Genomic DNA, 12,753 nt, shown 5'->3' on the forward strand with positions numbered 1-12,753 from the left:
CCTATATTCCTTTTACACACATATATACATACTATTTTTCATATTATAAAACGGGAGTGAAAAATAAAATAAAATGCGAGTGAACAGCTGGTTGGCTTGCCCAGTCTCATTTCAATACAGTGTATCTCTCATCCTACCCATTCATTCACCCAAACCTAAACCATGTCAGGGGCTGTGCTAAGTGATGTGAGAGAGAAAAAGGTCGAGCCTAGGTTTTATCCTCATAGAGTTAACTGTTCAGTAGGAAGACTGAAGTATTAAATACTTGGGATAAACTGAGTCAAATGCCTAGTATATGGTACCAAAGGAGGGCTCAAGGAGCGAATTGGGTGGGGATATTCAGGTGAATGTCCTATAGAAGAACATTCACATAAAATGTGTAACACTCCCCAACAAGCAGATGGAGGGCTCCAACAAGACGGGGATGGGCTTGCAGAAAGTCTCAGGTCTCCATTTCCAAAAGGTCCTTGGCCTCCAGGTCAGCTGTTAGTACAACCAGGCCTCTAAGATACTGACCCCTTTGGCTTCCCTTATTTAGCTCTTACTCTGACCAGTTACTGTATAAATTCCTCAGTTGAGCTTCATCCTTACAGTCTTTTCTTATAACTGTCTAGGTTCCTAGACCCAGTTTCTTATTTGTTGGTTTCTTAGCTTAACTCTGCTATTCAGCTGTCATCCCTCTCTCCTATCCGGCCAGGCATCCTTCCTAATTTCCTCACACCAGTACATGGTTTCCTCACAGCAAGCTTTAGTTGTCCCCACCTGTCCCCAGGTAGTACTCAGCTCAGCTACCTGTGCAACCTGAGACCAGGATTTAACCCCCAAAGATGTGGCAGCTGGACAAACAATAGTTATAAAAATGGCAGGTTGTTCTAGGAAACTTTGTCTTTTAGGGAACCCTATGGCAGTATCTCCAAGCTTAGTGTCTCCCCGCTCGGAGGCTGGTGTACTGTGTGGCAGAGAATGAGCACAATAATGTGTAGAGAATAACTGACAATTAAATCATGCCCACTATGCCCCCATCAACACCAGGCCTTACCAGATACTACGTATAACAATTAACGCTCGGCCCCGGGTTTCCTAATAAAGACAGAGAATATCAGCAAAACTGATTCCTATAGATGAGAGGGTGATGTCAGCATGGCGTCCTTAGCCTCACAGCTCTACACTCACCAAACTCCTGCATTAACTGCAAAGCCTTGTGGTTTACTTTAAGATAATTAAGCTACTAGGTTCCCTTTATGGAATACTGTCTCATTGCACATCACTGCAATTGTCAGCAATTTGGAGCCAAACTGTCATTAAAATGCCTGTAATTTTAAGGTGTTAATCACAGCAAAATGAATTTAAAGAATTCCTAAAGGTACACTGTTTTACTACATTTAAGTCAGTGCTGAAATTAGTGTTCTATCTTTACGAAATGTTACTCTATATACCCCGGAAGTTACCTGAGCTAACAGAGCCGCCATTTCCAATGCCAGGTCCTTGTTCAGAGGGAAAAGTCCGTTTATTATTTGGTCGTTTGTCTGATACATTAACAGCAACTTCTCTCTATCAGTCTCTCCACGAGCTTGCATGGAGAAATACAGTCTGTAAAAGGAAAAAAAAAAAAAAAGAGGGAAATTTTTCATTAAGGAGGTTGTTCTAACATAGTTCTCTACGTGATGTAAGCTTAGATCATTACTATCTGTGAATGGCTTCTGTTTCTGTTCTTTACAACACTTGCAGCAAACTGAGGGAAAACTGCTCTGAGGTGGAGGTTGAGGGACATTTCTATGTTATTTTACGCTATTTTCTATGCCCCGAAATACCAAACCCTGAAGTGTTACTGAGGAAGGAAATAAGACACGGAGTGAAATTAAATATGCCCTTTCTTTCGGGGAATGAAATGAATCCTTCATCCATGGGCTGTATAAACCCAATTTTCAAAACATTCGTGATATTTCCTAAGTACCTTGGACACACCAGGGAATAGGAAATGCAGGCTTCAATACAAAAACAACATCAAACTGGCCAGGGTGGGTGGGGGAGCAGTTTACTCTGGGGAATCTAAAAGATAATATTTGTACATTTAAATGTTTTGACTTTTTTTTCTGTTTTTGGCCACATTCTCATAAGCAGTTTTAGGAGCTCAACAATAGGTTACATGTTATTAACAGCTGTTGAAATACAAGATGGCTTTTGTCTGCCTAGCTCTTCATCACCTCAGTGACCCTCTTTCTTTATCACTATGCTGTTCCCTTATCTGTGAGATTTCTGGGGCTCTGGCTTCAGGCTGCAGGTCAGGCATGGGGTGCAGTAAACGTGGCAGTGGAGTGGGTAAGCAGCACCTTGCATACTTTAAGATTGCCATGACAACACAGTGGCAGGAAGAGAGATTTAGATGCAGCATTTGTTAGGTGTGTGCCATTGGCTCTCACTGAATTTTCAGCCTTTTTCTCCCCATACACTTGAGAGAGAGGCCACACTGCCGTCAAGCACACTATCTCTCGAAATAATTATCTCAAATAGCAGGGACTGAGAGGGCGGCAGGTCAGAATCGCAGAGGAAGCATGGGTGGTGGGTACCTTGAAAAGCCCTCCTTCCCCATGATTCTGAAAATTCTTTCCACCCATCCCAGCGTAAGAATCACTGTCCTGGGCAGTCATTCAGAGCAGTTTCTTGGACACATAAATCCTAAGCCCTATGTTAATTTGTAACTGCATGATGAGAAATGGTTAACTGGTAGAAGAGCATGCCTGAGTAATAGAAATAGATTCTAAATTCAAAATGTTAGCAAAGTGATATAAAACAGAGAATAAAGTTGGGAAAAAAAAAAAGCTCTCCCTCTTTGGCATGCAAAGATTTTTGTACATAGCTTATTGTCTCCACTAGAGTTAAAAGGTATGTCTTATTCATCACTGTAATCTACCAGGGTTTAGCTAAGTGTTGCCACTGGCACGTTCTTAATAAAAGTATGAATTGATATAACAGCGAGGAGGGGAAAAAAGAACCAAATGTACAAATGGCTATAGGCAAGAAGGGCTAGCATGTATTTTCAATCATTTCTGGCATGTGGATGACATAGAACCTGGGAAGGGAAGATAACACACTATAAGCAAAAAAGGGGAAAACAATCCCAGACATGTAGAAATACAACATGTAGGACTCATGGGCTCAAACTCCTGATGAAACAGTTTGTGCTCCGACAATTATATAGCAATTTGGAAAGAATATGGAGAGATACTAAAGAGTCACAAAAATGACCAAGCCAGAAACTCAAATCCACGGATCTTGAACGGGAAAGGTGCCGGGAGAATGTGCTCTGAGTCTCTCCCAAGATGACCAGGTGCCCAGTCCCGAAGGCCTGGAGCAGAGAGAGTGGGCCTCTGCCCCAGCAGGCAGGGTGCAGACGAGCTAGCAGGGGGATCCCCAATGTCCTCCCCCTCCTCACTTGACACCCAGGAAGCTGAATACTGTGAGATGGAGATCACATCACTGCGTGGACCAGGACCACTAGCTCTGTGTACACGGCTCCAAGTTCAGCAGAGCTCTCAGCCCAACCAGCTCCCCATTTCATGCCTCAGAGCATTTATTTCCTTCTGCCTTTTTTCTCATCACCTTGTAAACCCTCTGAGGGCCTGCCTTCACTCCCGCCTCCCTCCCTGCCTCCATCCACCGCAGTCTGCTGATAACACTCTACTGAAACTGCAGCTGTGACCCTCTTCCCTGTCCCTTCCTGCCTCGATGGCCACCACGCAAGTCCCTGCTCAGAAGGCAGCACTCAAGCCTTCCTCTAGTTCCCACCACAGCTTTTACATGTGTGTGTTATACCAAGATCTGGATTGGGCATCAACTGTGTGGCCACCCTGATCCAAGAGCTTTACCCTTGCTGACATTTAGTCCTTGAGACAACCTTAGAGGAGGTCCTGTTTTCATCTCCATTTCACATAGAGGGTATCTGAGGCACTGAGATGGTAAGTGACTGTCTCAAAGCCACACAATGAGCGGGGGAACCAGGATTCTAACCCAGGCAGTGTCTCTCCAGAGACCATGTTCACGACTCTGCCACACTGTTCCTGTTACAGCATGAATCACGTGGCTAAGCTTTGGTGTCTGTCTCTCCCTACAAACTGCAGGGGAGGGAAATTCTATGCACCAGACGCCGAACAGATGTTTACCGCAGGAATGGGTAAATGAATGGGAGTGGGAGTTACTAAATATGGGAATCATTTGTGGGAAAAGCCTGAAAGAATCCCCGTTTTTGTAGCCTTGGGCAAATGACTTCACTCTCTGGAGCTTCAGTTTCCTGACCTGTAAGATGGAGATGATGATAAAACCTACTTCGTGGGGGTGCTGTTAGGATTATATGAGATGACACATGAAAAGAGCTCAGCACAGGGCCTAGGAGTGTGTGGTAAATGCTCAAAAAATGCTGGTTATTATTATTATTAGCATTCTTCCCTAGAGGTATTTAGAATGACAAGAGTCTCTTCATGCTGGAATTTTTGTGGTGTTATCATCGCTAGAAAAATGGGCTAAATTAGATGACCTGTCAAGATGCTTCTTGGCTTAAGACCCAATGGCTGTAGGGCCTCTGAGATCAGCTAACGGTGGCAGAGATGGGACTGTCAGGCTGTGCTCCGGAAAATACTAAGGACAAAGGACAACCGAAAATGATCTTTGATTTCAACGAGGGGGTAAGGAGGCGCTGTCCTTAGGGAGGACCCTTGCCAGTTTCCTCTGGCTAAAAACATGCCTTGACCTTACAATGTCAAGTACACAATGAGGAACAAATTAAATAAGCAGGCTAAATATGAATAGAATTCAAACATTCGTTTACAAATGGTCATCTCTGAGAACAAGCTTAAAACCTATTAATTCCATCTTTAACCTCTGAAACAAAACAATTAAAGGTCCGTAACTCACATTCCTCAATATAAATGAAAACTCCACGATAAGGAGCTGGTATTTTAGTTTTCATTGCAGGGCTCCTCGTCCGTGGCTGCGTGATAGGCCACAGCGGCTCCCCTCCTGACTGTGCCCCTGGAAATCAGGGCTCATTGTCTAAGCTGTTTCTACATGCATGCAAAGCAAGACCATATTTAGAAACATAGTACTTTCTCAGAGCTGTGGCTATCCAGCCATTTCAGACTTCTGTTAAAAATTAAACTTTTGGTTGAGTTGCTTTTATTCTGATGTCAAAGCTACTGTCATGAGGTTTCTTTCTTTCTTTTGTTTTTTTAAGACAATCTTTATTATGTGTTACTCTCTTTGTCCTTTCTAGTGGTATTTACTAGACTTGGGGCATTATTCTTGTCTGTGACTTCCAGAACACCTTTCTCCATTTCAACCAAATTTAATTTTGGTCCCAACAGTAGCCATCATAGGCAGAATTAGCATGTATTTGATAAACACTCATAAAGTATGCATTATTAGAAATAGTCTTAGGCATGAAAGTAATGCCATTTAGTGCCGACAAAACCAAAGGAGAATTCTGGAACCTCTTCTACATAAAGAATCACAGCAGGTCAGGTTGAGGGGCTTACCCTCTGCTACTAGGTAAGATCCAGAGGCAGGGGCAGCGAGGAGGGCCTGTGCCTCAGTGCTCCTCAAAACCCAGCCTGCACGAGGATCACCTGCAAAACTGTGGAAACACGGGCTTCCGGGTCTTTCTCCAGAGACTCTGACTCCTTAAGGCTGAGGTGCGGCTTAATCATTTGTGTTTCTAATGTGCTCCCGTGATGCTGGAGCTGCAGGGCCAGGGCCCACACAATGGGAATCACTGCTCCAGCCATCACAGAACTAGAACAGCCGCCTGGGAGCTCCAGGTCTTCTAGCCTGCTGCTCTCCCAGTCACCCAAGTGGTCACACCTAAAGGCTGTCATCAATGGAAACAGGCTCCTCCAGGAGTAGAGCCCATTCATTTCCATTATCTAAGTAATCTTGTTTATCTCCAGAAAAGCACGAGTTTTAAACCTTAGACACCAAAGCTTAACAGTCAGATCTGTGTCCTCAGATCTCTTGCTCATGAGCCCCTGAATAGAGAAGCTCCAATGGCTCACAACCACCGTTATCCAGGTCAAAGGAGCCTGTTCACACGGTGTGTGGCCTTTAGTGTTGACTGTATAAGCGGAGTCCAAAATATGAAGGCACCACACTTATGTAACTGTTCCTTTCACAGCGCCCCCCTCCCACACACACACACACTAATTTTTGACTATTCTAAAAAATATGGCAAAGAAGCTACTTGGGAATACTGGAATACTCGTGCCCACTTATGTGGGTATTTCTGTGGGAGGGTTATTAGAAAAAGAAATCCTGACTGGATCAAAGGCTAGTACATTATTTATATTATACTAGAGGCCCAGTGCACGGATTTGTGCATCAGTGGGGTACCTCGGCCTGGCCTGTGCCCCCTCGCAATCCAGGACCCCTCGGGGGATGTCGGACTGCTGGTTTCAGCCCGATCCCCGCAGGGCCTCTAGTATGCATATAAGATCTTTGGTTAATCTCTTCCAGCCCTCCCCCGTTTCTCCTCCCCTCTAAAATTCATCAGTCTGTTCCTTGTTTCCATGCCTGTGTGTTAAGCATCTGCCCCCTGGTGGTCAGTGCATGTCATAGCTACCGAACAGTCGAAGGGTCACTTAGGCTTTTATATACGTAGATTAGTGCCTTCACTTCTTACATTCCAAAGGTAGGCCTCTGAAAGAAGTCAATCCTACACCAATAATTTCACCAGGTTTGTGGTCTGATATTTCAGATTCCTTTTTTTTTTTTTTTGATATAGTTAATGTGACCTGATCAGTGTACACTGCTTATTAAGTACCACTTTCTGCTGATATATGGAAAAAAAGAAGATGTTTAAAAAGAAAGAGAAAGAGAGAAAACCTGGTTTCTGACCATAAGCCAAAGCATATTAAAATCGTATCTGTTGAGAAAGTATATGCTCTAACCCCACTGGCTTTTTAACAATTTCTAAAACCCTGAGATACCTCCCTCTGTAGGCTTTTGAACATTCTTTTCTACCTGTTTTAACGCTCCCAGCCTCTTCTGACTTTGACATAAGCATCATTTTCTCAAAGCCTCCTGATGTCTCCAGTGTATGTCAGGCTTCTAGTTACGCTCTCTCACAGAACCACACTCTTCTCTTTTAAGGAACTTACTGTATAATTATATGTTCATTAGAGTTATTGTATGATTAACAACTGCCTTCCTCACTAGCCTGTGAATTCCAAAAGTTCAGGTACTTTTGTGTCTGGTCTCATTATTTTATCTGGAGCATCTAGCTAAGTGCCTGGCTTGTAGCTGAAACTCAATTAATATATATATATAGAGAGAGAGAATATGAAAGCATTAGAATGAATGAATATGAATATATCACATTTAAAGCTTGGGTAACTTAAATATTTCTTCTTACTACAAATCTGTAGTATTTAGTCTTTATGGAAAATATAATAATAGTGTCAAAGAACAATTTGAAAGTGAAAAATTCACCCTATGCTAAGACAGCAGCTATTTTTTTCCTGTAGTTTTCTTCTAATCTTTGTCCAAATGCATATTTTTATAAAATATAATTATTCGTGACATTAAAGGACAAAAATTAGAAATAAAATTTTATGCGACAGTTCCTTCCTGTGGTAGAGTTATCATTTATAGAACAAATATACAGATAAATGTAACTTTTCAGGCTCTTCAGTAGGAAGTTAACTTGTAGGTGCATGATGTGAAGATGTGTATACTCCTACTTGGGCATCTGGCGATGGTATTACACACCTGTTTTTATAAGTTAGACGAACAGTTCTCGTACCTTCCCATTTCCCAGGCTGCTGTTCTTTGGAAGCCTGTTCCCACTTAGAAATAATGTCACAAATCTAGAAGAAAAGTGAAAAATGGAGATTTATCATACTTTTCGGACTGGCACATCTTGAAGCCACGCATGTCTGTACGCTGAAAAAAAAAACCTCCAAGGAATGTGATAAAACCAAAGTTTTTTTGTTTCAAGCTTATGTGCAGCTCTTGAGTTTAGGATTTAATTATAAATCGCTCTTTGGTCCACATCCTTTTGGACACACATTAACTTTGGACTGTGGCAATGCATTTTTCACTCAAAAAAGAATCTTAATGAAGGACTGCATGAGATTGGAAACAAGAGGATTCCAGAAATATTTTCTTGACTTAGTCACTGAAGAAGCAACTTTTCTACCTTCTGAGTTTATAAAGATTGGAATAAATGAAGTCATACCGAAGAAATCTGGAATACAATCTTAACATTCTTTGATTGGGAAAGTACAAAAATTCTTCAGGAACCAAATAAATGTTTATTTATTTAACTGACCATTTACAGAAATATAAATAAGTTTTCAAAAAGATGTGGTAAGCAGTTATTCAACAAAGCCCCTGATATTTACTTAGCTCAAGTCAGCAAAGAATACTAGCTTGCTTCTTGACTAATTTATTTATTTATTTTTAAAATATATTTTATTGATTTTTTACAGAGAGGAAGGGAGAGGGATAGAGAGTTAGAAACATCGATGAGAGAGAAACATCGATCAGCTGCCTCCTGCACACTCCCCACTGGGGATGTGCCCGAAACCAAGGTACATGCCCTTGACCAGAATCGAACCTGGGACCCTTGAGTCCACAGGCCGATGCTCTATCCACTGAGTCAAACCAGTTAGGGCTTGACTAATTTATTAACAATAGTGTTCTAGGAATGACTGTCTCAAAATTTACATTTGGATTTATTGAACTGAACAGGATATAGTTGGGGCTGAGGAGAAATAAGACATTCATTTACCTAGAGTTCTCAATATGCAGTAGGAATATAGGCAAAGGGATGAAGGGGAAACCGTATCTATTAACCAACATGCCTACTGGACTAAGTATAAACAGTAACAGTATTTTGTAGAAGCCTAGAGTACCGACAAGCTGTTTTGCAAGTGGAACAGGCTTTGTGAGTTACTGATGTTGCATACACTCTAAACTTGTGAGCTATTATTTATAAATCTAGTTCTTCCCCTACTCTGCCCCAATTCTGTCATCTCCAAATCCCAGAAAACCTTCACCCCATAACAAGGCACTTTTCCCAACAGCAATCAAAGACCATATAAAGTAAGGAAAAGGTCCAGACGCAGCTCTAGCTGTTTGATTTGGGGTAAATCATTTCCCCCTCTGGGCCTCAGTTTCCTCATTGGCCAATTTTTGTTTCTCTCAAGTTCCTTCCGGTTGTGTAATTCTGTATTTCTAATTGTTGCCATAACTAGAAACTTTATTAAAGTTATTTTACTAAGACCCAGAAAAGACTGTTTAAAAGTCTCCCAATTCTGTCTTTGCTCATGATTTTCATGATTTTCCTTAAGTCTGGAATCCCTTCTTTATTCCCACAGGTCCATTTTCTACCCCTCCTTCAAAGCCCAGTTCAGATCTTCCCTCATTTCCAATGCTGAGCTTAACCTCTCCGCTCAGTGGAATGCTCACAGCACTCTTAAAACACTGATCACTTCCGACTCCAAAGTTACAGTGTATAAGGCTGCTCTTCTCCAAGCAAATGATAAGTGTGCTTGGGCAGGGACTATTTCTGATCCTTCTTTGTATTCCCACAGGATCCTGTCCAGCTCCTGGGACACAATAAATATTGCTGAGTAGATGAATCAAATGGAAAGCCATTTGATTAGAGTTTCCACACTTCCACCCATATTACCCTAATACGTAGGGTACTATTACTATTATTAATCCTTTCCCTCTATTTAACATGTGTGTGTGTGTGTGTGTGTGTGCAGATTGCATATTAAGAATTCTACGGCTTCAACAAAAGTCCTGCAAATTTGTTTTATTGTGAAGATTAGATTGCTTAAATATTTTTGAAAACTCCTGAATTAAACTTGTTGCAAATAGCAAATAATAGCTTCTTTGTCGCTTGCTGGGTGTGCCTCCTTAAAGGGACTTGGTTTTACCTTGATGTTTCCTTGAAGACAATGCTCTAAATCCCTGCCAGAAGGATCATCGGTGAACAGGGCAAATCCAGACTGGGCTGGCTTCCTCATTCCCGTATCCTGGTTCAAAGTGTTCAGAAATTCTTCCACTGTGGTGGACGCATCAAATCCAACGACCTAAACAGAAATAACAAAGTCGTTCTCCGAATGAAAAAGTATGTACATTTCAAACTTAGATTTCAGGGGGAAACAGGACATACTTGATGCACGATTAATGGTGGCATACATATATATATGTATATATCTGGGTGCTTTAACTCCCTCTCCCCCCAAAGCACCACTGGAGAAATTAATGCTGTCTTAGTCATTAGCTTGCTGTGAGAATTCAGAAATCTTGGCTTCAGCCAACTGAATTAAAAAGAGGCAGATCATTTGACAGCTGTAAACATTTTGCAGTGATATTAGGCCTACCCATTAAAAGCAAACCAAGAACGACAGTGCACTATGTAATCTTCAAGCAAATGAAAAAAAATAAACAAGAAATGTACTTAAAACAAATGAACTTTTATGCATTTAATGTTTGTTTCTTTAATATGCAGCTAAGTATCTGAATCCTGTGATAAAAGGCGTATGGCTGCAAAGACTAATTGCTAGCTTTGGAACATGTTTGCTTCACTTAATAAGCGAACATCCAGATCTGAGAGTTGGGAGGGCCCACATAAGCTTTCCCAGATAATTCCTGAGATTTGGAGACTTTCGCAGTGGTTCTCAACCTTCCTAATGCCGCGGCCCTTTAATACAGTTCCTCATGTTGTGGTGACCCCAACCATAAAATTATTTTCGTTGCTACTTCATAACTGTAATTTTGCTACTGTTATGAATCGTAATGTAAATATCGGATATGCAGGATGTATTTTCAGGGGTCGCGACCCACAGGTTGAGAACCGCTGCTTTAAAGCGACTGAACCTGTACACACCCAATGTTAGTAATTATTTCCTCACCTAGCAGGCGCACTGGTGACCTCAACCAAAGTAGTTTTGTTTTTTCGTGTGAATCTTTTTATTTAGCAAAGCTGTTTAAAAATGCAGCAGTTCTGATAGAAGATCTAATTTATTTGCGAGTTTATCACTGCCAGCTGCTGACAAAGGTAGGTGTACAGTCTCATTTCTCTGTTGTCCAGAGGTCACACACAGGACTTCAGGCTCAGCATGTTTTCTTCAGGGTAGAAAGTCTAACTCACCTGATAGATGCCATTCATGAAGTGCACAGGGATACTGAAGGGCAAAGAGTGATGATAAGGATTTCGAAGAAGGGTCGAAAGGATTTCCATTCTTGAGGGTCTGGCTTCCCGATCTCCATTTTGTTGTGTTCTTTCTACACATCGCTGGCAGTAAATGGCATATTTTCCAAATTCTGTCCTATAACACAAAACTTAAGATAAAGCCTAAGAATAAATTTAATTAAGACAACCTAATAGCTATGAAGTCATTAAGAAAGCTTTCCTTGGTGTATATTGTTACAATGTATTATGCTAATGTTGACAGTAATGTTTCTTTTAGCATGATATTATTAAGCCTCTAAACTTTCCCATTCTTTGGGCGATTTGTCACTGATCGCAACTCAAGTCACACGATCTCGATTACAGAGTCCCCAAAACGTATTATTAACTGGAGAATATTTTTCTGCTGCTTCCAAGTTGTTTTTTTGTCTCATTGTGCTTGTTTGTTTGTTTATCTGAGTTTCAGGGCTTATTTAAGCAACCTGGCATCAACTTCTTGGACAAAATGATCCTGATAAGCCTTGGCTGGCTGCCTTGGGTCCCAATGTAAAAAGCCATTGTGACAGCTGGATTGTAAATGTCTTTTTTCCAGGAAACAAAAATTCCGAAGTAATTCAAGTACACACGGGGAAAACCATCAGGGGCATTTTCCACATAAAACAATTCAATGTGGAGAAAAACAGTAATAGGGAAAACTAAGGAAGCAAAGTAGTTGCTGTTATAACGATAACAAATGCTAAGTCATTCATCCTTGAAATACACACAGACTTTTCACTTAAAAATAGTCTTTATCAGGTTTCAAGCGCTCACTGCAATCTTCCATGAGAGATTCAACATAGTAAAGGAAATATTTCTCAAGCTCCACGTAAATGGTAACCAAAGGTTCTCTGTACCAACATTTGTTTCACACATTCTCTACCTGGCAGGTTACTAAATACTTAGGATTTGTTATAAACTTTCAGAGGCCATAGAAACGGTTCAGCTGGCTAGTTTTCTGCACACCTGGAATCTGCATTCCTCTTAAGGTGGAGCCTGAGAAGCCACAGGAAAGGATGATGGGGAAGGAAGAGCCCAACACAGAGCGCCAAGAGCTGCCAGGCCTGGCAAAGAGAAACAGCGTTAGGTTAGACGCCCCGTGGCAGTCCCAGATCCAAGTCAGAACCAGTCTGACCGACAGAAGTTGATAGTCTTCCTTCCTTCTTCTTTTTTTGGTTTTTCAAGGTTTTCTTTAGTTTGGTAGTTTGTAGCCTTTCTTGACCCCAAATGTGTTTGCTTCTTCCACATATAGATTATCTTCTCAGAGCAATTATAAACCATAAAAAACATTGAAAAGGCCACATTGGGTCAGATCCATAATCTATCTAGTTATGTATATAGTTGTCTACAACTGAGATACCAAAAGACATGTAGATATATAATGACATCAAAGATTAGGAACATTGCTCCTTTTTTGTTCATTTATGTATTTACTCATTAGTGGAAATAGAAGCAATGGCTTTGAGAAAGGACAGATTGAAAAATAGTAAAAAATCATATACCCCAAAACCAAACCAAAATAC

The 12,753-nt window shown here is 41.2% G+C and overlaps 1 protein-coding gene across 3 annotated transcripts in view; it reads right to left on the reverse strand.

The window, feature by feature from the left end:
* The window catches only part of PLEKHH2 (pleckstrin homology, MyTH4 and FERM domain containing H2), a 74,076-nt gene that overhangs the window by 8,602 nt on the left and 52,721 nt on the right, over positions 1–12,753 (reverse strand). For 2 of the 3 annotated variants that reach the window (XR_001345979.2, XM_006083416.3), the window contains exons 21-25: positions 12,197–12,294; positions 11,156–11,333; positions 9,936–10,091; positions 7,756–7,853; positions 1,449–1,590 (exon numbers count right to left, since the gene is read on the reverse strand). Coding sequence is in view for 1 of the 3 variants with exons in the window: in XM_006083416.3 (XP_006083478.1) it covers positions 1,449–1,590; positions 7,756–7,853; positions 9,936–10,091; positions 11,156–11,333; positions 12,197–12,294 (672 nt within the window). In the remaining 2 variants the exon portion in view is untranslated. Of the gene's footprint in view, positions 1–1,448; positions 1,595–7,755; positions 7,854–9,935; positions 10,092–11,155; positions 11,334–12,196; positions 12,295–12,753 lie in introns of all 3 variants that reach the window. The other variant, XR_002827156.1, reaches the window with a different exon arrangement.

The sequence above is a fragment of the Myotis lucifugus genome, unplaced genomic scaffold (genome assembly GCF_000147115.1).
Source record: "Myotis lucifugus unplaced genomic scaffold, Myoluc2.0 scaffold_6, whole genome shotgun sequence".
NCBI classification, from domain to species: domain Eukaryota; kingdom Metazoa; phylum Chordata; class Mammalia; order Chiroptera; family Vespertilionidae; genus Myotis; species Myotis lucifugus.